We start from the raw sequence: 26276 nt of genomic DNA, 5'->3' as shown, positions 1-26276 counted from the left end.
CTTTCTCAAACGTGGGAGTTTTCTTTTACAGAAGGCAAAGAAAGAAAAAAAAATTGAAACTCTATATAGGCAATTGGGGACACATGTTAAATGTTTTAGATGTTTGGAACTCACATTCACAGAACTTATTTGTTAGGGTTGTTTTTCAAATTTGTCTCCATGTGATCTGAATGTTCATTATCCACGATTTTATTCTTTTAGATTATTTTAGGGGTTGATACGAAAATATTTAGTTTTGTGTCGTTTTTGTTTTATCTTGGAGGATTGAAGTCCTATATAATTAATAATGAGTGGGCGCTTGCCCATTTACTGCATATTCACTTATTTATATCTTTTTATTTTTTCATTTGAATTCGATGTGGGACAAGCTCACCCTTGTAACAATAATACCATGCTCCGCTGCTTTTTTACGAGTTTCATACTCTAATTAATTAGATAAATACAAAGGGAAACAAGAATTTAAGAGCACAAATTTCTCTTCACATCTTACCAAAGTTCCTAAATTTCAAATAATGAATTACTACTGATCTGCTTTTATTATATGCCACCCAAAATAAAAAAAAATAAAAAAGAAAGTTTTATCAAATGCCTCTATCAAGTCTAGTTAATTGTTAAAATCCACAAGGTTGCAGACTTGCAGTGTGTGAAGGAATTGAGGCGTGCCCTTAACTTGTGTCAATTTATGTGTGGGATATGTGATCGAGAAAAATACTTGGGTATTGGTCATATTCCAAGAAAATGATGTTGTGGGACAGAAAATGAAGAGAAAAATGTCTTCCACCAAAGAAGTGGAATTGGAAATTCTTTCCCTTTGGACTAAACATGCCAATATTGATCAAAAGGCCACCTTTTTGAATGCCTCTTCTGTCCCAAACTACACATAATTTTCAAACCTTCTCCACCTTTCGACATTTTTTTTAGTGCTAATAAGCCCTTCTTGTTCCCCATTCCATTTTTTTTTCTTCTAAATCTTTGCGTATCCGAGCCGTCGCATTCACCAACCCAATGACCGATTTCAAACACAATAAATTTTTTTTTTCTTTTTAATATTATAAGAAGTAGTTTATGCTATGAAAAAGCATGGTTTTTGAAGACAGATTTAAGTGGATAAGAATATTAAATAATTGCAGACATTTTTTTTTTAATCAGTATATGCGTTTTCGGTACATAAAAAAAGAAAAAAAGAAAAAAGAAAGAGAGAGAGAGAGAGAGAGTATATTCTTAGCCTTATTTGATTAGTTCAAATTAGAGAACTTAAGACCAAAATAATTTAAGTACAACCCTGAGCACAAGCAAAGAAAGAAATATATTCTTAGCTGAAATTATTTTAACCAAAATTTCCGTTGACTCATTATAGAATTCTGAAGTTTTGTATGATTTGCCTTGAAAGTTTGAAGAGGTTTGCGTGTGCTTAGGGGTAAAGCGGTGGTACGTTAAACCCCAAGTCCACCTAGGGTAAACAAATATATTAGTATATTCTTAGCCAATGTGTAATTGTACTTGCTCAATTTGTAATTGAGTATTTATTATTATTATTATTATTAATTTTTTTCATTACAAGAATGTTAGGAGTTAGTGAGTAGTAGGAAGAAAGTGCCAAGGTTCAAAGTCTGTTTCCAAGAACAACAAAGAGTAATCCTACTACTTGGATTACTAAGGCATTTTTATACTTTAGTATGTGTAATTAAGACAAGGACAATAATAACAATAGATTGAAATATTTCAGAGAATTATTGGGCAGAATTTGAAAACTTCATGCTTGGGGTGGGTGGGTACAAGGCAATGTTGCAAGAAATTACCGGAAACCCAGTGGCTAAATTCACCTTGTGCGTGTGTGTGTGTGTGACAGAGGGAGATTTAGGTTATATTCTATTAACTTCAATAAGAAACCAACAAGAAATGTGAGCAAGTGGAAATTATATATCATTTCCTATGTCTTCCACTATATGACGGGGAATTACAACTCCCTCCAGATTCCAGACTACTTTTGCATGACAACAACATTTCACTCACTCTATTTTCAAAATAATAATAAATAATTAAACCTCTCCATCTGCTCAGCCTCACAGCAACTATATGCATATATATATGTGTGTGTGTGTGTGTGTAAAAACACACATATCTGAGACGTCATGGCCCTCAACCTAATCCATTACCCAATTTCAAATGAATTTTGCATCCTTATTGTCAAACATTGTTGCCTAATGCCGTGATTAATATAGTATTAAAATACCCATTTACGAAATTTAATTTAAATATTTAAAGTCAGCCCAATCTTGTATTTAGTTGTTACTACTTCATTTTCCACTTTCATATTAATATTAATCACCTTTAGTAATGGTGATTGTCCATTCTCAATTCCACGAAGTAAGTTTTTCTGAAATTAACAATATGATGCTTCGGGCATAAATTAATTAATTAAGATAATAATTAAGTGGCTAAATTATATTTTCAAAATACAAATGATGAATGGGTTAATATAATTGTGATCACTTGAAGAAAGACTAGGAAGTTCTCAAAAAAATAATTAAAGAAAGAGCATGATGTGGAAAATTTGGTTAATTAGTAGTGAAATTAACCAGAAATTCTTTCACATAATTAAATTAGTTCTTCTTTCACATAATTAAATTAGTTCTTTTCTACAATTATGAACCTGATCAGTTGTTTGTCCATAGCCAAAAAGAAATTTGACAATGACTTGACATTACCTGACAAATTATTTAATTTATATTTAATCAAATCTTATGTTTAACTTTGCTGTTCTAAAGTACAGTTTTCCTCTTCATGAATTTTTTTATTAAAATCTATTTCACTATAAGATAAATGTTAATTCACATAAACAATAGTTCAACTGGTACAAGTTTTTTTTATATATATATATTTTTATATTTTATAAAAACACGATTGGTGTTTGAGCTTTTTAGTGGAGATATGACTTTTTTTAATCTGATTTAAATCTTTTATGGTTTCGATTCTTGATACAACTACTTCAGATTTGATGGTGACATCATAAAATAATAATAATAATAAAATAATACATAGATGAAGTAATAATATTGACATGATGTGATCATTTTCAATTGTAATTCTATAAGCTAAATTTTCTCAAGTCATGTTGTTATTGTTAATCCTTTTCAAATTTAACCTTTCATTATTATTTTTATTAAGGTTCGTGAAGTCTACCAAATGTTTATTTTCTTTTGAATTTCATAAACATTGTCGTAATTCAAATAATCATAATAGTCTGATCTCTTTGATTTTGACTAAAAAGGAATTTCTAGCTTGGTGGCACTGGATAGGGGGGCTGTGTGTAAATTCAACGTCAAGTCTCTTGTTGTCATGTGAATGACCCAAGGAGTCACCCATTTTAATCATAATCTATGTGATGCTAAAAATCTTGCGGATGCTTTGCAAGTAAATTTACGGTGCCCTTTTATCATCGTCCCATGTATTTATAATATTCACATTAATTTGGACATATTTTCATGGGTTAAAGTGTCTCGTATGCGACGGCAAGGTAATTGAGCAGCCCATGCCCTTGCATCACTCTCTTCTTCATGCATGTGTGCTGATTGTGTCATCTCTCATCTTTCGATGGAGGTGCTTCAGTTAGTGGAGTTGGATTACTGTCCTTTTATCGGTTAGTTTTTATTCTGTTTGCTAGGAAAAAAAAAATCATAATTTATGTGAAAAATGCCCACTAATGACTTTTCTTTCATTTTCATTATTTTTTCCCGTCATTATCGTATATAGGTGATTTTGATGCACTTGAAAATAATTTAATTTCAAATTAGGGGAAATGATTAAGAATTAATTACAAAAAATGATATATTTAGAGCATTTTTAACAATTTGTTAAAATACTCTTTTGTGTAAAATAGAAGCTGTTACGTATGATGTGTAAATTTTTTATTTTATTTTATTATATATAGATATATATATCTTCAATAGCCTGTTAAGATACACTGCCACGTCACCAATGTGTAAAATTATTTATCATCATCTTTCTCTTTCTATTAACTAATAAACCCTATATTAAGTGGATTTATAAAAATTATGTGGGTCCATACATAATAGTGGTTGATTGTTATTGAATAATATATTTTTACACAAAAGGTATAAAATAACATTTAGAGCTAAAAATAATAATCTGAATTTTTTTTGTGTAAATCTATTATGACACAGATTTATACAATATATATATATATATATATATATATATATATATATATAGATATAGATGTTGTTATTTATCGACATGATATATATAGAGTAACTTCAAAGTATGATCCTGTATGCTTTCTCTTCACGCAAGACAAAACGTATTGCATATAAATCCCCATCCCGAGCTGGCTAAAGAAAGAACCATCTAAAAATCAATTTATTAAATGAAATACTCCGTAGACATGAGCTTAAATACTGCATGCGAATGATTCGTAGTGAATCATAATTAGACATATATAGCATTTAATATAATTTTTAGTTACTTTAATTACAAAATTGTAATAATATCACCAAAAGTATCTTGACAAGTAACAACCGAGTATGATATTTTTTTGGGTCATACAAAGATAATGATATGAATTAACTCAAACTGGTCCGAGATATTTGAAATCAGCTAGCACCAAATATATATATATAGATAAATGAATGGACATAAAAAAATAAAAAATAAAAAACCAAAATAGTCTGCATTAAGATGAAGTAAGAAAAGCTGTAGAAGAAAAAGATGTATATATATAGACTCGAATAATTCATAAGATAATTTATATAGTCTTTTTAAACTCATCAATTTACATATTCCCGGAAAGTACTCTAACAAAGGCAAAACCTGAATCAGTAGAAAGAATCATTATGACAAGAGAGAGAGAAAAAAAAAAAGAAAAAAAGAAAAAAAAAAAGAAAGAAAGATAGAAATACAAAGCTCATTCACTAGTATTAATTGGTGTGTGAAATCAACCATGAGAGATCTCAGACTTGTTCAATATGGCTAGTGAAAGAGACCGGCTTTGCTAGGTACGTGGGGATGTCATCTCCGGCCATGATGACGATCTTCGGCTCCATTTCTGGCTTTAGAACCTGCACAGGCTTGGCTGGTTCTTCTTGGACTTCACTTGTTGAATCAGAAGTACTAACTTTTTTGACTGAGAAAGCTAGAATTACCAATGCTAAGGCGATTACTCCCAACATCATAGCTAGGCCGCCAAAGAGGTAAGGGATTGGTGAATTCCACCGGTGGAATCCGATGTCAACGGTGGTGGCGTTGGCGGAGATGGTGGTGGTATTTCCTGGTCTCATCTCTTCTTGTCCCTCTCTCTTTTTTCTCTCTCTAGTTTTGACAGTGCAGAGTGGAATGTGTTTGATAACCTTTGTAATTAACTATTTATAGAAAACAAACACACTTCCACAGTGGCATGGATTAGGATGACAAAGGGGTGAATTTGTTAATTTTCAAAAATGCCCTTAAGTATGGAGTTTAAAAGTGGGGATTCTTTAATTTCTTGTGCTTCACTCATCCGTGCATTGAGTTCTTTGCAAGTCTCTCCATTCATTGGGGCTCCCAAATTTACACTTTATTACCTCAAATTACACAACTCCAAGTTTTGAAAATTATACTAGTTGTTTAAGTTCTAACAAATTAGTTTAATTGGATAAATTGATACTCATTATCGGTGATGGACCAGAAATTATTTTGAGGAGCCATCGTCGAAAAATAAAAAAAAATTGTAGACAAATTTGGAAATTTTTTTTTGTGAAGTGAGCATTTTAAAAATTGAGTTGGGTATTTTTGAAATTTTAACTAAAATTTTAAGTAATAATATAAATTAGAAAAAATTCAGTGAAGAAATTAGTAAGATTAAAAATGTGAAGGGGGCATTTTAAAAAATTGAGTAGAAATATTTTTAAATTTTTATTTAAAACTATAAGTAATAATGTAAATTAAAAATAAATTCGGTGAGGACATCCGGGCCCCACTGGTCGGACTGGACCGTGCCTGCTCACCATTCCATACATCATTGTCGAATAAAAGGTAGTCAAGATTAGGAAGGGCATTTTAGTGATTTAATGGTCACAAAAGCATTTAAACCATATGAGTCATTCTTTGATATTAAGAGGGTAGTTTTATAATTTCAATACAGTTTTAAAAGCCCATGTCCGGGGAATGAAGCAACCCACACGAAAAGGAAGAATGAGTGTGAAGTGAATTCTACCCATATTTGCTTTTGGCATTTTGCTTATCCAGGTGCAGGGCCCACTAAACGTGTCCTTTCGGTTCAAGTACAACTCTTATTTTCTTTTCCCATTTTACCCATGGGACGCATAGTTATTTCAATGGGGATAACACATACAATGTAACATCATCATCATGTCTTAATACCATGGAACGTAAATTTACTCTCCAAATTTTTGGTTAATTCACCTATTATATTTAAAATTTTAAATTATTTTTAATAACTTCATCCTAAATTATTTTTGGCCGCTTACTCATCTTTTACTTTGTATTAGAACTAATCTTTCTCACCAATAGATTGTAACACATTATCTAATTATATATTGGATAAATTTTGATGAGATTTATCTTTAGTTTGTTAGGGATTTTGTTTAAATTTTAAAATCGTGAGATAAAAATATAATGTGATTATTCTAAAATTTCAATTTAAATAGGTATTTCTAGTCGTTACTCTTCTCGTTTATTTCCATAAAATACGTCCCTTTTACTTTTCTTATCTTTTTAATTTTTCATAAACCATTTCTTTATATTTTTTTAGTTTTCCATACATAAACTCGTCATCTTTTTCTTTTTTTTTTTTTTATTTTCTTTTTTATTTTCATAACAAGTTTCATGGTACTCATAAGAATTTAATTTGTACAAAACCTAAAACAAAAACTACAATGTTTTATAGTTTTTAAATGTTTGGCAATTTTTTTTAAATACCTCTCCTTGTTTTTGTTTCTAGAAGTCAGATAAATCATTAGCTTTAATCATTATAATAATTAATAAATGCCTATTAAAATAATAGATGGATATTGATGATCAAAGATACAATCTTTTATATATAACGTGAAATTCTAATCTTAAGAGCCCTTACAGAGATGCAATGTAATGCATATATAAAATTTATACACAATTTGATATACATAGTGATTGAAGCGTTTATGGCATACTAGATTACTCCGTTTGTTTGACCGTAAACATGTTTTTTTGGATTGTCTTAAAATATTTAGGAAGAAAAAAAATATTAAAAATTAACAAAAATAACTCACTCATTAACTTTCGGCAAGCTATTTTACAGGCTTACCCAATAGACGCGACCTAGATCTTTGCAAAATACTAAAATATAAAAATAAAAGAAAATATTTTACTTGAAAAAAGATATTTTACAGGAAACATTTTAAAATAAAATAAAATGAGTCCCATTATATTTGATATATATATAAGTAGTCAATATGCTCGGCGGATTAGTAAGTTTTTATTTGAAAGATAAATAACACATTTTTTATTAAAAAAACTTTCACAATATTTTTAAGAGAAATAAGAAGAGATGCTACTGAACCACTGTAAAATGAAATATATTCATCAATTTTCATATTCCCGTAACGAACTCTTAACAAAGGCAAAGTCTAAATCAGTAGAAAGAATCATTATGATAATTTAAAAAAAAAAAAAAACACAAAAAAAAAAAAAAAAAACAAATCTCAGACTAATTGCTGTGAATATTCAAGCATGAGAGATCTCAGACTTGTTTCGTATGGCTATCAGAAGAGATGGGCTTTGTCAAGTACGTGGGGTTGTCATCTCCGGCCATGATGACGACTATCTTTGGCTCCATTTCTGTCTTTAAAACCTGCACAGCCTTGCTTGGTTCTTCTTGGACCCCACTTGATGAATTAGAAGATTTTTTTTGGTATGAGCAAGCTAGAATTATCAATACTAACGCGATAAGTTGCACCATGATAGCTAGGACACCAAAGATGCAAGGAATTGGTGAGTTCCTCTTGTGGAATCCGGCATCAATGGTTGTGGCAGTGGCAGTGGCAGTGCCGGTGGTGGCGATGGTGGTGGCGATGGTGGTGGTATTTGTTGGCCTCATCTCCTTGTCCCTAGCTTTCTGTTGTTTTCTCTATAGTTGTAACACTGCGTTGCATGTACTATATAAATCTAGAATGAGGGTGGATGATTTGTTGAGTTCCAAAAAATGCCCTCAAATATGGAGTTTAAAAGTGGACTCTTTATATGTGGCGTGATAACCTGGTTGTAGGGCATGTGGTGTTTGGGACATTTGGTACCGATTTGAATCCCACCTCATCAACAAGCTAACATACAAATTTTCTTATTTTGAAAAAATATATATATATATATATCTTATGATTTACGTCAGATTGCGCGTGTTCTTTGCAAGTCTCTTCATTCATTGGGCTCCCAAATTTACCCTTTATTATACCTCAAATTTGACAATTCCAAGTGATTTCTTCGTTCGTTGGGTAATGACAGCAAATACAAATGCAAGTGCTGGTAGAGATCAATTGTTGCCTAATTAGGTAATTATACTTGTTTAAGCTCTAACAAATTAGTTTAATTAGACAAATTAATACTAACTTCTCCATATACCTTATAGAGGCAAATTTCCATTTATGGAGTTTTTTTTGCAAATGAAAAAAGAAAAGGGAAAAAACCAAAAAAATTAAATATAAATGGTAAAGATTTGGAAGGGTATTTTAGTCATTTGATGGTCACAAGCATTTAATCACGAGTCGATCTTTTGATATTAAGAGGGTATTTTTCAAATTTATCAGTCTTAAAGGCATTGTCTATGGAATGAAGCAACCTAGTACCTACACGAAAAGGAATAATGAAAGTGAATTTAACACATTATCAAATATATATATAATTTAAATAAAAGGGAAAATTACATATAAATGGAGTCAAATTTTCATATTTACTTAGAGGCTGAGTCAAAGTTCCATATTTCTCTAAAATGGATTGCTGAGGTGGCACATGGTTTTTTACTGTTTAGAAATTGTGGTGCCTAAAATACCCTTCCGCGAAGGTACTACTTTTTCTTCGAAGGTACTACTTTTTTGAACTGAAGGTACTACTTTTTGGTGTCCAGGTACCATGTTTTTTAAACACCCGCGAATGTACTACTTTTTCTCCGAATGTACTACTTTTTTAAACTGAAGGTACTACTTTTTTGAACTGAAGGTACTACTTTTTTGTTAGGGAAGGGCATTTTAGGCACCACAATTTTCTAAACAGTAAAAAACCATGTGCCACCTCAGCAATCTATTTTAGAGAAATATGAAACTTTGACTCAGTTTCTAAGTAAATATGGAACTTTAACTCCATTTATATGTAATTTTCCCTAAATAAAATCCCTAACACAAAATACCACAAGGTTAACAATTGACAGAACTCCTTTCCAGGTTAAATCATAAAACTGTACTAAATGAACCAATTAACAAAACCTAAAATTATGGCATAGAATCAACAAAACTAAAAGGTAACAATATACAAAATAAAAGTGATTGAAATAATACAAAAGGTGAGGCACGCATAATGCTTGGTCCCAAAGGAAGAATATATAAGGAGTTTGACATAATCACTGTGATAAAATTGTCATCCAAATAGGACCTTAAGTGATTCAAAAAGATGAAATTGTTCCTTTAATATTTAAGTGAGTTCTGGTTAAAATATCAATGTGTTGAAAAGTCAAAATTACCCTTGAGTTACTATAGCCACACCAAGATCCAACATCATGTGTCTTATTCTCTCTCAATTTGGGATATATATATGTATATGTACATTCTGATTTCTAGCGATTTTATTTTTATTGTTCCTTCTTGTTGTGGGGTTCAATAAAATTGGGGGCTTCACTGAAGGAGAGAAAAGTTACGGGGGTCTTCTTTTTCGACTGCAATACTTCTCTAAAAAAAATACCATCTTCAATTTTGGAGTTCTTTATTTGATTTTTTGTTTATTTTTTCCGTCTTGGCCTTTTTAAGATTCTAACGTGTATGCTTATTTGGACGGTGATTAGGCTGAATTTGATGGTGCATATATATATATATATGGTGACACAAGTATGTGTAGATGCATGTACATATATTTTATATATGAATGTGTTGTTTTGATCTTTGATGATAGTTGAATGCTTTTTAATCTTTTGATATGTGGATGTAGTTTTGGTAATTGATGCTATTTAATCATTTGATCCAGTGTTTCAAGTGACGTGGTCATTTGAAAGTGTTTATGAAACAGTTAATAGATTTAACAACCGATACCATAGGACTGCTGAAATTTCGAAGTGTCTGAAATTGGGGTTTATGTGTTTGTGTAATTATTTTTGATGAATTTTTGAATGGAAGTTACGTTTTTAGGCTCTGTTTAGATACTCGACGTGAAACATCTCTTATTTCATGCTTGCAGGCCACTAAATCGGCATTGAAGGATTGACTGTGCAATTACTTACTAATTTTTTACAAATAAATTATTTTTCATTTGTTTCACAGGTAGTAATGACAGGGATATGTAGGAAACGTCTATTATTACTAGTAGTTTGAGTGTGCTTCACATTTTTTTTTTCATCAAATGTTATTAGATGGTTCAAATCATTAATTTGTAAAGTAAAAAAGGTTAAATGGTTAGTTAATTAATTTTTCATGTGTCAAATGTGACATGTGGCTGTTGAGGGTGTCTTTATCAACTTTTTCAAACTTTAGGGAGCGCCATTGTTCAAAAAATAGCCAATTATCAATAGGACAAACCTCAAGAACGTAATTATAATTAACCCTAAATTATAAATGTGTAACTGATTTATGTTCATGTCCTTAGTTAGTTAACCGTTAATATGGGTCAACAATAATTTTTGCAACATCATCAACTTAGAATATTAAAATACCAAATTTGTTCATATTATTTCAATTTTATTTTGTCCATATATATATATATATATATAGGTAAGCATTTATACATATAATTTCATTAATGATTTTAAGGAAATGGATATTCACATGTTCCATTCATTCGATACACTTCAGGTTCAAACTCTTGGGTGTGAATATCATTGCTCTTATAATTTTTTGTGTAAATTGCACAGGTAAATCATCAGCTTTTATTACTTTAAGCTTCCCCAAACATATTCGTTGACAGCTAGAAAATAACTGTGTGTGAAAAGTCAATAAAACCCTAATTTTCATATAGAAGAAGGTCACAATTTTCATACAAGGAAAGGACAAATTTGTCATTTTATAAAATTAGTTCAATAGGTCTACGAGAAAAAAAAGAAAAAAAGATGGTCAGCAATGCTGTTGAGCACACCCACCAAATTTCAAGGGAAGTCAACATAATAAATGTTGAATGATCTCGTATAATTTATTCAAACTTCAATAGAGAGATTGTAATAAACCCTAATTTTGCTAGTTTAATGGAAAGTAAAATTTAGGTTTTTCCTTCTATTTGGAAGCCGACATGGTAATCTAGCCTAATATGAACAAGAGGTACATTGTAGGGAACATAGTTATCGTGAATATGGTTAATGCTGGGGTCATGTTTGGTATACTCAAGCAAGGGGAACACAAGGGTCCAACAGTCGCAACCAACCTTTTTCATGCCCACCAATAACCTTCCCAATCAATTTCACATACCTAAGTTGAATACCATTCTGCAAAGAAGACACGGAACTGTGTCACATCCGTGCTACAATTAAAGTTAATTTTGTTAACCAAACACACCATATCTTTTTCAGTATTGCATTTTATATCAACTATAAATAAAGGGGAAAAAAAAAAAAACATTTTAACACTTTATTTTCATATTTAGATTCCATGATCAATGAGATTTATATGATCAGAGATATGAGTTCCTCACATGATGTCAGATAAACTATTTTGAAAATGTCCTTAAGCCATCTAATAATTTGTCATTTATTTGATTGATGAAGTCAAAACAGAACCTTATCATTTAATTATGAATGAATTTCAGCACACATACTGTATTGCAAATCAGCATGTGAAGGTCATGCGATGCGCGTCATCAAATGCATTTATGATTACATGCAATGTATCCATGAGAAAATTGTTGGCTAGACACAGATTATGGTATATAATAATACTTATTAAGATCATATAATATATATATATATTAATTAATATGAGGTGGAGATATGACTAGGATGATGAAGATGAGGATGAACGTAAAAGAAGTGGTGGGCTATGGAATTAAAATGAAAGTGGGAGTGGGTGGAGGGGTCCTTTAGATTTGAAAGAGAAGCGCTGTTAGATTATGTTACTGGCCCTCCCAGCGCCAATACACACGACATACTTTGTCAACTCATTCACACACACACACACACATTTACGATATTCCATCTCTTTTTATGGGATTTAATCTTATTTACCGATCAATTTGAAAGTCAAAGATTTCTTATTACCTGATATTATGAATTTTGACTTGATTTCAAATACCAATTATGTCATGTTTCACATCACCTAGGAAAATTTTGTAACACTTTTGGATGTCTCTTATCATATAATCGTCTTGAATATTGTTTCGAAGATTGTTAGTGTCAAAAAAAAAAAAAAAAAAGAAGAAGAAGAAGAAGAAGAAGAAGAAGAAAATAGTGTAAAACATACCTTATTTTCATTGAGCCGGCAATATTTCATATTGTTTTAAAAGAAAAGTTTTGTATGGACGTGTTTTGAATATCGTAAACCAAGAAGGTGGAATGCACGGATTCTAAAAATAAAAAGGATAGAACAAACATATTGTTCTTCTTAGAATTTCTTAAAGCGTAAGAGAATGAGCACTTATTTACTTTTAAGGAGGAATAATTCAACTCGTCATAAGATAATATAAGTTAATATTAGACATCTATTTGTTCACACAGAATGGAATAATGCAAAAAGTTGAAATAATGACTTCTCTCAACAAATTAAAAGCCTATTAATGCTTAATTGCATCATTGGAGCAACAATTCAATGGTTTAAAAGTTCCAACTTGAAGATTTGAAGATTTAATCCGAATCCAATTATCCAACTCAACTTGAGTTCCAATACAAACTTTTCAGTTCAAGCTCAGTTTCTACTTTAACTCTTTAAATCTAGCCACGTTCGACTTGAGAAAATCAAGTTATAATTCGTGTTTGAATTTGGAGGCATGTTCGACCTCCATAAAAATAAAATAAAATCATCCATTAAAAGATTCAAACTTAAACAAATAATTAATTAAACATTTCACTATCATGAAAAGAAAAAAAATAAACAAACAAAGTTTTCATCATATAGGTATGTTTTTAAGTCGAGTTAGATTTTTGTCTTTTTTTTTAGTTATATTCATTTTGGCTTGAACTTATTTTTGGAAACACTCTATCCAAACTCAAGCCGGAGTAAATTTTTAATTGAAAATTTTCAATCAAAACTGAAGCTAACTTTTTTCTTCTTTATATATAGAACAATAGTTGGGTGCTCCTTTTAGAGGATAAAGTTCATCCTCCCAAGTGATGTGGTCCAATATAATCTAGACACATGTTTAAAATTTTAAATTTTTTAAAAATAATCATTACCCATTTTCTTACAAGTTAAACCGAATCTTAAAGTAATTTTATTTTTATTTTTTCCTTTCCAAAAGAGTCACAATTATTTCTATACCCGAATTGAAAAATTACTAAATTTATTTAGAGAATGTACTACATCAATTATTGAATAGGGAAGGAATTGGAGCTGAAAATATTATATAAAAATTTAATGTTAATCCATATTTGAATAGAGCTTTTCTGGTATATATATTTCTTAGTGAGCGGTAGCTTTTCTTGTATATCTAGTTTTGGTCAGAGTTAAATCTATCTTTTGCATCCCACCCAAGTTCCCAACACTTTCTATTGATAGGGCTAAGGGTTGGTTTTTTGCTTTTTGTTTTTTTCCCCCTTTCTCTCATTGGCGGAAAGTATGAAAAAGAAATATTAAAAGTTTGTGAATACTGATTGGTACAGTTTTGTGTCACTTATGAGCTTTTGTTAATTTATATTATTTTACTTATTGAATAAAAGTTATGAATAAAAGTTGAGTGTTTGATTGATATAGATAAACTAGGATTTCATATTGAGGTTGGGTAGATTTGTTGGGGGAGAGAAAGGGGGAAGAAAAAAAAAAAAATGGCTTGGGTTTAAGGGATTCTAAAAATTTTAAACAGAAAAAAAAAAAAAAAAAAAAAAAAAAAAAAAAAAAAAAAAGATTTTGGTTTAACAGTAAGAAGTTGGATAATAACCATTATAAAAATTTTAAAAATTTAGACATGTATCTTAATTGTATTGGACCACTTCAGTTAGGAGGATGGTTGGGAGGACCCAAGTATTGTCCTTATATATATATACACACACACACACATACTAGTATTTTTTTGTTTTAAGAAACCGAAGTGGTAAAGAAGGGCCCAATTATAGAGGCCTCAATTGTTGTCTTGGACTCTATAAAATGACAGAAGTCCAACTCTAAAGTCCAAACCCTAGAAGCCCTGATCCTGGTCCCAACCGCACAAGACCAATCAATGATTGGTCCGATTCAAAGCCCATTCGATATCGGGTTACAAATAATTCTAATGCGACACGACAAAAGATAACAGACCATTAAGCGCCTGCCACGGTATCACTGATATATTAGTCCCGGTGTTCATTCATGAGTTCGACGTTGACGTTGATCATGAAAGAAAGAGCACCACCACCGCTGACCGTCGATCCTTATATCTCTTTAATCTTCCCTCCGGTAAGATTTGTCCTTCCCCTGCCGATTTGCATTCTGGATATTTAAATTTTCGTTGTTATATTCCCTATTGGTCATGAATCGTTGACATTCAAATATAGGTTTAACTGATTTTCATCCTTTTTTTGATTTTGCATCATATATATCACGAATTCTTGACATTCAAATCGAGGTTTACCTGATTTTAATCCCCCTTTCTTGATTTTGCATCATCTATGCAAAATAAACAGTTGACATAGTTTGCTGCTGATGTAATTGGACATGTAGTGTTTGTTGCACAAGACTACACTGGGGTAGGAGAGATGGAACATGGAGAGAAATCCATGAATGGTACGCCTTCATAATTTTGATTATCTTTATTATTTTTTGGTTGTTCAATCGGTGTAATATTGCTATTTTCTTTGCTTCCTTCTCGCCTTTGTTGTAGTGTTGTTGATATTGTTATATTGGGCGAGTCCTTTCTGTTGAAGTTTGTAATCCATTTATTTTTCTACACTCATATATTTATCATTCCTATACCAAATGTTTCGATGCAACTGTTAAAACTTAACCAACCCTCGTGGATGTACTAGGAATATTTGAACTTCTCGGAAGTTCGGGCACGTGCCACATTAGATGTGTTGCCTTGCTATGTGGGGATATAATTAGTGATTGGAAACGAATCTTGGAATCTAAACCTTCATTGCCAGTGAGAGCTTTGCTCGAACATACATAATGAGTATCCTCATAATTAGGGGTAACTAAAGTTGTTAACATTGAAAGAATTACTTGTATGGAAGATGAATAACTTCAAAAAATTTATTGATGAAATGGGGATTTTGATATGGATGACCATTTAAACAAGGATGGAATTAGAAAGCGATACCTGACTAGAAGTATGAGATGGCAAAATCAGAGAGTCAGCTGAGATGGTTTGTCTAGTGTAATGAAGATCAAGGGCTTTTGTAACCCTGGTTATGAAATTGAGGTTCAATGTGAAGGCAAAGGAATTAAAGTGTGACGAAAGAAATGGTAGCCTATCTTGTAACAAAAATATAGCCATACTTCAGCTATGCTTCATGGACCTGAAAGTCAGCAGCAATTCCACTGAAGGAAACGAAAATGGAAAAGGTTGGACAAGCTGGGACAATACTACTCATTTGCTGGCAATAGTGCCATAAAGCTGTGGAGCAAGTTACGAACTACCCTGGTGAAAGTCTTTCCGTCCATTTAAAACTAGCACTCAACTCTTTTCTTATTTGTGCATTATAACCACTGAAACAAAGTTCTGTTTTCAGTGAATATTGGTTATTCTAAGAATATATCGCTATTACATTACGGAGTACGTAGTATATGTTTCATTTTTTATTTTCTCTGAAGAAACTCAAACAAAGAAAGCTAGTTACAGTAGTTATCTTAAAATCTAAATTGGATTTAAATTTGAAGGGGCAGAAAGAAAAAAACTAATTGTAGCATTTATTTTAAATTCTAAATTGGATGAATATTTGAAGAGACAGAAAGAAACTGTATTAATTTGCGATATTGCCAATGAAAAATTCTAGTTGGTGCGATCAACTTGATAAGAATTTAAAAGAAATTATTGTAACCGTTTATGAGAAAAGAGGATTCGATAATATTAGTATAACTTGTATTAAGAGAAAATATAATTAACATAGTAATTGCTTTATGCTTATGTACCCCAAGTAGGCATACATGAACACATTAAAACACAATTTTGGGAACATATGAATGAATTAGTATTAGGACACCGAAGTCGAAAAAGTATATATAGAAAGAGACTTTAACGGTCATGTAGGAAAAAATGGTGGAGGATATGAGATGGTACACGGTGGACATAAATTTGGAGATAGAAATGAGTTGGGGAGGCTATCTTAGATTTTGCAGTAGCATACAATCTATAATTAGGAACACCTATTTTAAAAAGCGAGATGAACATTTAATAACCTTTAAAAGTGGAGCAAATATGAGTCAAGTCAATTTCTTTTTAACTAGAAAGGTAGATCGATTAACAAGCAAAGATCGTGAGGTTATCCCAGGAGAGAGTTTACGACATAGACTACTTGTTTTAGATTTATATATAAAAAGACAATCTAAAAGGAGAGCTGGGTGATGGAATTTAAGAGGAGAGAAAGTAGAATTATTTAAGAATAGGATGTTAAAAGAAGCAAAATGGTATGTAGAAGATGAAACAAATTTAATGTGAAATAAGATGACTACATGTATTGAAAGAGTAGCAAAAGATGTTCTTGGTGAATGAAAAGGAACATGACCATTATCTAAGGGAACTTGGTGGTGGAATGAACGAATCCAAAACATTGTAAAAACAAAATGGGAACGCTATAAAACTCGGCAAAATACTAGAAAAATGCAAAAATGTCAATAAGGAAGTTAAAAAGTAGTAAGTGAAGTAAAATATTATTCTATACTAGACACAAAAGGTTTTTTTTTTTTTTTTGGGGGGGGTGGGATTACAAACTTAAACTAAGGGCCGAAAAAACAAGAGATTTTAGCCATATTAAATGCATTAAGAGCGAAAATTCAGGGGTTTTAGTAAAAGATGATGTAATTAAAGAAAGATGGAAAAGTTATTTTATAATTTTTAATGAAAATCATCTCCGAAGTTCAAGGTTAGAAGAATATAGTAACCTTAGATTTATCAAAAAAAGAAAAGAAAAAAGATTATAGCAACTTTAGGGATAACATATTTTTCCATAGGGTTAAGGAGCATGAGGTTAGAAATTCCTTAAGGAAAATGTAATTAGGAAGGGCTTTAGGGCCCGATGGAGTTTTTATTGAGGTTTGGAAATTTCTAGGGGAGGATGGCTTGTCTTGCTTTACAAAGTTGTTTAATAAGATAGTAACAACTAAGAGAATGCCCTATGAGTGGTACAAAAGTAATTTAACACCTATATATAAAAATATAGGGGACATACAAAGTTGTAATAATTCTCATGTTATTAAATTAATGAGTCATACTATGAAACTTTGTGAGAGAGTGATTGAACAATGTCTAAGACGAGAGGCTGAAATGTCGAAAAATTAATTTGGACTCATGCCGGAAGGTCAACAACGGATGCTATTTACTTATCGAGGAGAGTAGAAGAAAGATTTTCATATGATTTTTGTTGATTTAGAGAAAGCCTATGATAGGATACCTAGGGAGCTAATATGGAGGGTTTAGAAAAGCAAGGAGTCACAAAGAGATATTTACACAATAAAGGAGATGTATGATGGTTTTGTAACTTTAGTTAGAACGGCTGTAGGGGAGATGAATGAATTTTCAAATACTGTAGGCTTACATCAAGTGTCACCATTAAGCCTATACCTATTTGCTTTATTTATGGAGAGCTGACAAGACATATTGAAGATGAAATTTCATGGTGTATGTTATTTGTTAATAGTTTTGTCTGAATTAAGGAGGCACTAAGCAGCCACTGCATTTGTACTCTCATATCGTCCTTCAGTTTATTGGTAGCAGCCTAACTTCTAACTGCATTATTCTATTGAAATGACATCCTTGTACTCATTTTTCGGAAGACCTACTATTGCATTCCCTTTATTTGCCAAAATATATAAAATACATATAGAGCCCATATTTGTGTGTGTGTGTCTGTGTGTGAGTTTTCTTTATAATTGATTTGGTATGATTTAGGATTGATGATTAAATTTTCTAATCGAGCATTTCTCCTTTTAATTTTTTGTGCATGTTAAAGATGCTGAAGCCGGAAAATGACTGCAGTAGCTGGTTGCCAGTGCAGAATTTGAAACTCAATCTGAAGGGTTGAATAATATGCATAGAGAACAAAAAGATGTTGTTACATCAACTGACTCCGTATGCATCTCGTGTTTCTATTTTGTGTGGTTAAGCTTAATTTGTTTCCTATGCATATCCCATAGCTTGAAAAAGTGCAACCTACTTTTTATTTTTTTATAAGGATACACTGATGGCCTACCTTTCACGTGAGAGCATGGCTCTGCCAACCTAGACTCTCTTCTGTTGTGTGTGTCTGCATTTTGTTATGTTTTTTTTCCACTTGTTACATATGCTGGTGGAATAACACAAATGGTGACAATGAGGTAAGAAGCTTAGTCTCAATTCAGTGGAGTGAAAGCACCATACACGGACAATTGTAGTGCAGAAATGGATGGTCCATGGTCCCAGGGATCATCACTTACTGAGTTAAAAGCGAAAAAGCTCAAGTAGGCTCAGATGATTCTCACAACAGACAGTAGGGGTGTCAACTTTCTGAGCATCAAGTACTTTACAAATTAAGGCTCTGCTTAACTTAATCTGCTTAACTTTATCACTTCACTCTTTATCTCCAAGTTTACATCTACAAAAGCAAAAAGTAAACTGCCTTTATCGACAACTTTTTTGGATGGAAATTGCAATATCTTTTGCCCTTAACACAATGGTAGTGTGAGCTTTCTTTAACAATCACTTTCCAAACCTTCATGACCTTGCTTTATATTTCACCTGAACCAAATTTTCAGCTGTGTTTTGATAACTGAAGGATCAAGTAGATGTAAAACAGTGAAGACAAAATAATGTATTTTAGCTAGTGTTTTCAAATGTAATTAATTACATCTGATTGTTTAATCATCCAGACAGTCTATCGTGACCTTTCTGGTTTTTCTAAAACACAGTCTTTGAAACAACCGGAATGACATAATTTATAAACATTATAGTAAGAGAAATTATCTAGGTTATGAAATGATGGCATTTATAAACATTATAACATATTTAGGCCTTCAAATACGATTTTTTTTTAACTGTTTTTCACAAGGAAAAAGATAATTTTTTCTTTACTCTTTGCTCCTTAATTGAATAATACCATTTTTATGCATGTTGTTGATTGATTACCCTGTTAGTAATCTTTCATGAATGACTTGATATCCACTTGGTCTTAGGAACATTATAATAATGTAGGGTTGGCTTTCTGCATTATAGGCGGGATAGTATAGAACTGAGAAATTATTTGGTCACGATCAAATAAGACTATTGACGGATAGAAAATTGGAATTTCTACACATTGAATGAGCTAAAATGTGAGGTAAACATTTAATACATCTAACTCTATATGAAGATGTGGCCATTTATATGCCGAAATGGTCAAGCAGGTTGCGTATAAGCATTGTGCCTTGTTTTTTTCCCCCAAGTATATAAGCATTCTTCATTGATTCTTTTGTTACTAGAAGTCATAGGGATTGATCTGTAGCATTAAATGATGGCACATAGAATTACTGATGTGTTTATTCAAGGTCAGGGCATTTGAATCTTGTTTTGTGCTCCGTGATTTTTGGTCTGTACTAAGACAACTCTTGATGATGTTTTTCCTTTTCAAAAGGTGAGTAATTTATGTACACAAAATACAAAGGGCATTAACCTAGCCATTACATTAATGGAAGGGAGATCCTCACCAGCTACTATAACTGAAGAGGGCATTCCCTCCACACTACCATTCTAACAATATGAGGCATAGATCATCTGTGAACCATTTATACAATTACTTCGGTCTTTGTAACTGAATTAAGGAGGCACCAAGTAGTCCTGCATTTATATTCTGATATTGTTCTTCTGTTTAATGGTAGCAGCCAGACCTATAACTGAATTTATAATTAAGTTAAGTTTATATTAAATTGACGTCCTTGTACTCTTGATGATCGATTTGGTATTATTTATGATTGATGAAGAACTATTCTAATGGAGCATTTCTCCATTTGAATTTTTGGTGCTCTGGATTAAATTAAAGATGGTCTAAGAAGATATCTCATTAGGTCCATGTAGAGAAAATGATGGCAGTAGCTAGTTGCCAGTGCAGAATTTGAAACTTAATCTGAAAGGTCGAATAATATGCCATAGCAAACAAAAGGATATTGTTACATCAGCTGACTCAGTATGCATCTCATGTTTCTTTTTTGTGTGGTTAAGCTTACTTTGTTGACTATGCATATCCCCATAGGTTGAAAAAGTGCAACCTACTTTTGTTAAAAGGGTACACTGATGGCCTACCTTTCACTTGAGAGCACGGCTCTGCGAACCTGGACTCTCTTTTGTTGTATATGTCAGCAATTTTTATTTTTTTATTTTATTTTTTTCACTTTTATATATGCTGGTGGAATGAAACAGATGGCTGACAATGAGGTAAGAATCTTAGTCTCAGTTCAGTGGAGTAAAAGCACCTATACAGTACCAATTGTAGCGCAGAAATGGATCCCCATGGTCCCAAGGATCATCACTTGTTGCGTCAAAAGCGAAAAAGCTCAAGTAGGCTCAAATGATTCTCACAGCAGACAGAAGGGGTGTCAAGATTTTGAGCATCAAGTACCTTACAAATTAAGGCTTTGCTTAATTCCTTTCTGGTTGTAATTTAATTTGCTTAATTTTGTTTCTTCTCTCTTTATCCCCAACTTTATATCTAGAAAAGCAAAAAGTACACTGCTTTTATAAGCACTTTTTTTAATGGAAATTGCAATATCTTTTGCCCTTAAGGCGATGGTAGTGTTGGCTTTCTTTAGCAATCACTTCCAAACCTTCATGAGCTTGCTTTATGTCACCTGAACCAAATTTTCAGCTGTGTTTTGATAACTGAAAGATCAATTAAAAACGTAAAGGACTGAAGACAAAATAATGTATTTTAGGCTTTTTAGCTAGTGATTAGTTCCTGTTGTTTAATCATCCGGACGGTCTACCCTGATCTTTCTGGTTTTCCTATGTAACGTAATCTTTGAAACAAGTTAGTAACATTATAAGAAAAGAAATTATCTAGGTTACGAAATGATGTCATTTTTAGACTCTGAATAGCTAGATAACATTATATGGTCTTGAGGATTCCCTTAGCAAATTTAGTCTGTTAAAGCTCTTATATCCATGTACATGCATAAAATATAAATGATATGCATGATTTCTGTTGATTGTAAGCTTAAATAGGGAGGTGGAGATCTGGGAAGTGCATCACGAATGCCTGTATTCAATAGGAAAGCAGCCTGACTTTTACTCCATAAGGAGTGCTTCCCAAGTAGTATTAAATTTTAGAAGCAGAACTCTCAATAATGTAAAACACTAATAAATTGTCAATTACACCATAGGAAAATTGGTTAACTTGGTTGAGAGATTTTTCGGAGAGCAGGGTAATAGGAATATAGTGAAAATTAACTTAATGTACAGAGGAAACACTTTAAAGTTGTACTATTACTTAATTTGGTTGATGCATCGCCGTGCATGTGGTAGGATTTGAAAACCTAGGTGTCTCGGGACATCCCTAGTGGTATATTTTGCCTTGCACACACGATACCTTCAATACTTGAATATATTTGGGCCTTCCAATACATTTTTTTAATTTAGCTGTTTTTCACTAGGATGAAGATAATTATCTTATGCTTTGATTCTTAATTGAATAATGTATTTTATTGATTGATTACCTAATTAGTAATCAAGTCATAGCATTGGAATCACTGGGTGGGCTAAACTACTGACAGTTCACTACCATAGGGTAAAAGGTCATACAACATGGAGGAAGATATTATATTTCAACAGTTAGTGAGGCTTAGAATCACACTTCATCTTTACCTAATTCAAGCAACTATAACTTTCTTTGATGCAGATTAAAATTCCTTATTTTGATAACATTTGAGGATTATGTATATTCTCCTTTTAAATGATGTTTTCATTTTTTTACATTCCAATATGACACTGAAGTTCTTTACTTGGAGAGGAGACATGGACATTTGTTGCCTATCTTGGTGCAGGAACATCAACTACACTAAATCAAGAATCTTTGGCTGCAACTGAAGTGAAGAAAAGGTAGTAGGGCTAGCAACTTGGAAATGCTCAGATGGTTGTTTCATTCGAAAAGAGCAAGGAACCTAATAAAAAGCAGAAAGCTCGCCCAAGCTTGGATAACATTCCAACAGAAAAAAGGTATTTCAGAGAGAGAGAGAGTGCCTTTTAGTCTTCTCTTTATCATTCCTTTTCATGTGGCTGGACTTTGTTCTTTTTCCTCCAAAAGGTATAATAGATAATCCTCTTTCCTTGAAACACACTTGCCTGAGAGTAGACTCTTCTTCCTTCTCTTTTGTGTGCTTTTGTGTGTGTGTGTGTGTGTCTTGTCAAATAACTCACACACCATTTTGTCCCTACGGGCACTTGAATCATCACCCTCCACTTTTAGAGATAAGAGGAGATACCACTGGACTACAACCCTTGGTGTATTGGAAGTAGATTTTCCACTCCTTCATGTTATTTTTCTTTGCTCAAAGCTCCTCAAACTTAAAAATTTTAAATTGCAAATATGAAGTTAAAGAGGAAATTATTATTACATGGAATAGATATCAAAATCTGAGATACAAAGATATTTACAAGAAAGCAGATTTGTCAACTAAGACAAGTCTACAAAACTACTAAGCACATTTCTCATTATTTGAAAAACTAATTAGCGTTAATTATATCTGGTACAAGTCTCATATGAATAGTCCTACTCTTTTTTCCTCTCTTGTTACTGAATTTAGAATGATGGAACAATGCCATATACGTTTTCTGCCATTAATGTTGTTGCGAACATCCGGTCCACTTCAACTTCTACATCTGTTCTCTTTGCGAATCGGCCCTTGATCCGGGGTCTGGTTTCTGCATAGGCTTTCCTTGAGGCATACCTGATTGTCTTCTCAAACTTTCTTGTCTTTTTTTTCTCTCTGTACCTTAGAACTCTGGCCTCCCTGTCCATTGGAGCAATTTGAGTGGGCATTTGAATGGGTGAACTTGAGAAAAGGTCAATTGTCCCTTTGGGAAGTCTTGAGTGCAAGATCGAGATGTCACTCATTGTAGATTCTGGTACAACGCCAACGTCCATGGATGAAATGGAGACCTGATCACACAATGACAAAGACCAATGGTCATTTTACTAGCACCACAATTTTATGTTATCATGTTTACATCAATTGCAAAATTCAGGAATCATAGAAATGTTTGAGAAACTACTTATGACATATGGCATGCTAGCAATATCTTTGGATTATATGTTTATATGCAAAAATCTTTAAAATGAGAGGAAGAAGCTGAATCTAAATAAATTCTCATCTTGAATGTTCCCCAGCTAACTCTTTACTCTCTTTATTGAGAGTAGGATCATGAAGAGAATAATTTTACATTTACACTGATGATTTTGAAACAGGGAACAAATATCTGACAAATGCTTTACATTTTATTTTTTTATTTTTTGCAGTGAAATGAAGGAAGCCGATGGAAATATGGGAACTTTTAAACACCATTCCAACCCCATACTTGTAAATTCCAGGTTCATTTTCCTTTTCCCCTGTTTCCTTGAACAACCATTTTGATCATTCTCATCAACTTCTACAAGGCCTATCTTTTAATTTTGTAAAATTTGAATATGAAATGGAATACTTAAAACTTTATGTGGGTGGGATTTCTATGAACCCTATAAAATATATATATCAAAAAAAAAAAATTTAATTTTATTATTAGCACTGATAGTTCATCATTTACTAAAATATTGCTCTGGCTATTAATTTTTTTTTTTAGCACCCAAGGCTTTGTTTGGTTCATGAATTTGATGAAAAAAGGTAAGGGGGAAAGGAAAAAGTGATTTGGCCTGTGTAAAGTTTGAACTTACAGATTTTTCGAGAATGGTTGGGAACCTAGAAAAAAAGGGGAAAATGACGTGTAAATTTTAAAACTTATCCTTTTCCTTTTCCCTTGCACTGGTTTTTCATGGTAGCCAAACAAGAAAAATGATTTCCTTTTCGTTGTACTTTCCTTTTCACTAATATTTTTTTTCCTAGTTCCTTTCACTAAATTTACTAACCAAATGGAGCCTAACTTAAAAAAGGAAGAGAAAAGATAAAGATGAATTAATGAAGTGAAGAGGATGAAGAAATATCATAATTTGCCCCAGATCCACTCCTCCCCAAAACAACACATACATACAGATAAATTTACTGAAGTAATTGGTAAAGTGCACATCTAAGAGCTGAATTGAAGTAATTGAACTTAGGCACAAAACTAGATTATCAACAAAACACCCACCAAAAGCTGATTTTGGAGCTAGATCTCATTATATATATGAAAAAAAAGCAGCAGCAGATTTTAAGTTGTAGAAAATTGAATCCTTACCAGAACATGGCATATACTAGCACTTAGCATGATTTTTCATAGAAAATAAAATTATTACAAGAACATGACATATGCTAGCACTTAGCATGATTTATGAATTAAGAAAACCCATCAACAAGACTTCCAAGAAAGCATAGCAAACATATTATCTGCTAGTGTATGGTGAGGAGAAACTTACACGGTGACTAATTGAAACAGGATAACCATAGCCAGTTTTCGGGGTCTCGCACTCCATCCCCAACTGGAAAATCTGTTGTTGCTGCTGCAGCAGCTGATCCTTTAATGCTCCAGATTGAACTGGCACAACACTATCACCTCCATAGCTCTTGTGAGGAACACTGTACTGTTGTTGCTGATTATTGTACTGGTTAGTGAACTGAGTTTCTTGAAATGAATTGTAATCACCAATGTCTAAATACTCATCAACCACCTCCCCACCAAACAAAAACCCATTATTGTTATGGTTGCTATTGTTGCTCTTAACAGGATTGAGCAACAGCCATGAAGCTGCTTCTTCATCTTCATCTTCTTCATCTATGGTTTGTTCGGCATCTGGGGCCAAGAACCCATCCTCGGTGTCAGCCACTGACCGACCTGGGTCGGTGGCGGGAGGGCCATAGAGTGAGCCGGGGATGGGCATAATTGGAACACGGTGGTGGCGGCGTGCCAATGGGTTGGCGGAGTGTATGTCCGCGTCGCAAGTAGTGCAGAGCGATGCGGCGTCGGCCTTGCACAGGAAGGCTGCCGGGGCGCGCTCACATGCCTCACACACCCACACGCGCTCGTGGCGCGATGCCACCCGGTTAGCAGCGTGGATACGGGCGTCGCAGCCGGTGCACAGGTATGCTGAGTCGGCACGGCAGTACACCGTACACGCGGCCGAGCGGCACGTGTCACACACACGCGCCCAATTGTTGTTGTTACCACCATCTACACCCCCTGTGCTCTCATCTTTAAACATTTCTCTCTTTCTTTTTACTTTCTAGTTTGTCTCTCTATATATGGTTTTTGCTTTGTCTGCTCACAATAGGGAAGAGGATAGTGAGGGTGGGAGGTAACACGGTAGGCAACAAGTAGGGGGTGGAAGAGAATCTAGTGTGGTTACACGTGTCCAAGAACTAGTGGGTGCAAAAAGTTGTTATATTATCTTGTGGTTGGCTGATTTTGTTGTGGGACCGGGTGGGGTCGGGATTGGAGGTTCCTGAGGGCCCAGCTACTTTGGCTTTTGGAATCGATTAAAGTTTGAGAGTGAAAGTTTTTTCTACGCGTAGTCGAGTACACTGATGGCATCAAACTCGCTATTGGGTGAGTACCACTTGGCAATACAGTTGGATGCTGAGTCAGATAGATAAACTCTAGATGAGTGAAAAGATTCTGTATATACCTCACGT

The 26276-nt window shown here is 32.9% G+C and overlaps 3 protein-coding genes and 1 long non-coding RNA gene across 4 annotated transcripts; 1 reads left to right on the top strand and 3 right to left on the bottom strand.

Annotated features, from left to right (window-relative positions):
* Positions 1-4970: 4970 nt before the first annotated feature.
* LOC132282171 (protein GLUTAMINE DUMPER 4-like) lies at positions 4971-5297 on the bottom strand. The gene has a single exon (XM_059783792.1). It carries the CDS (start codon positions 5295-5297, stop codon positions 4971-4973), a length of 327 nt encoding a protein of 108 aa, XP_059639775.1.
* A 2145-nt stretch (positions 5298-7442) lies between these two features.
* On the bottom strand, positions 7443-8164 carry LOC132285837 (protein GLUTAMINE DUMPER 6-like). The gene has a single exon (XM_059788065.1). The coding sequence runs from the start codon at positions 8090-8092 to the stop codon at positions 7736-7738; it is 357 nt and encodes a 118-aa protein (XP_059644048.1). The 5' UTR covers positions 8093-8164; the 3' UTR covers positions 7443-7735.
* Positions 8165-14627: 6463 nt separating this feature from the next.
* LOC132280741 (uncharacterized) lies at positions 14628-18837 on the top strand. Its single transcript, XR_009471687.1, has 3 exons — positions 14628-14756; positions 14984-15083; positions 18467-18837. It is a non-coding gene; the product is annotated as an uncharacterized LOC132280741 (long non-coding RNA).
* A 4208-nt stretch (positions 18838-23045) lies between these two features.
* On the bottom strand, positions 23046-25930 carry LOC132280740 (zinc finger protein CONSTANS-LIKE 2-like). The gene is made up of 2 exons (XM_059782462.1): positions 25064-25930; positions 23046-23617 (listed from the first exon to the last, which is right to left on the bottom strand). Exons 1-2 carry the CDS (start codon positions 25844-25846, stop codon positions 23258-23260), a joined length of 1143 nt encoding a protein of 380 aa, XP_059638445.1. The 5' UTR covers positions 25847-25930; the 3' UTR covers positions 23046-23257.
* Between the last annotated feature and the right edge of the window lie 346 nt (positions 25931-26276).

Source organism: Cornus florida, unplaced genomic scaffold (genome assembly GCF_030987335.1).
Source record: "Cornus florida cultivar Cherokee Brave unplaced genomic scaffold, ASM3098733v1 CherokeeBrave_3.0.0_Hap2_Chr11, whole genome shotgun sequence".
Taxonomy (NCBI): domain Eukaryota; kingdom Viridiplantae; phylum Streptophyta; class Magnoliopsida; order Cornales; family Cornaceae; genus Cornus; species Cornus florida.
The sequence above is the reverse complement of the archived record's forward strand: the minus strand, read 5'-3'. Positions and strand labels throughout refer to the sequence as shown.

Excerpts from the sequence above, each read along its gene's own strand:
- LOC132280740 (XM_059782462.1), bottom strand. The coding sequence starts at position 25,846 with ATGTTTAAAGATGAGAGCACAGGGGGTGTAGATGGTGGTAACAACAAC. Across the intron at positions 23,618-25,063 it reads CTGTTTCAATTAGTCACCGT|GTCTCCATTTCATCCATGGA; the intron begins GTAAGTTTCTCC and ends TTGTGTGATCAG.
- LOC132285837 (XM_059788065.1), bottom strand. The coding sequence starts at position 8,092 with ATGAGGCCAACAAATACCACCACCATCGCCACCACCATCGCCACCACC.
- LOC132282171 (XM_059783792.1), bottom strand. The coding sequence starts at position 5,297 with ATGAGACCAGGAAATACCACCACCATCTCCGCCAACGCCACCACCGTT.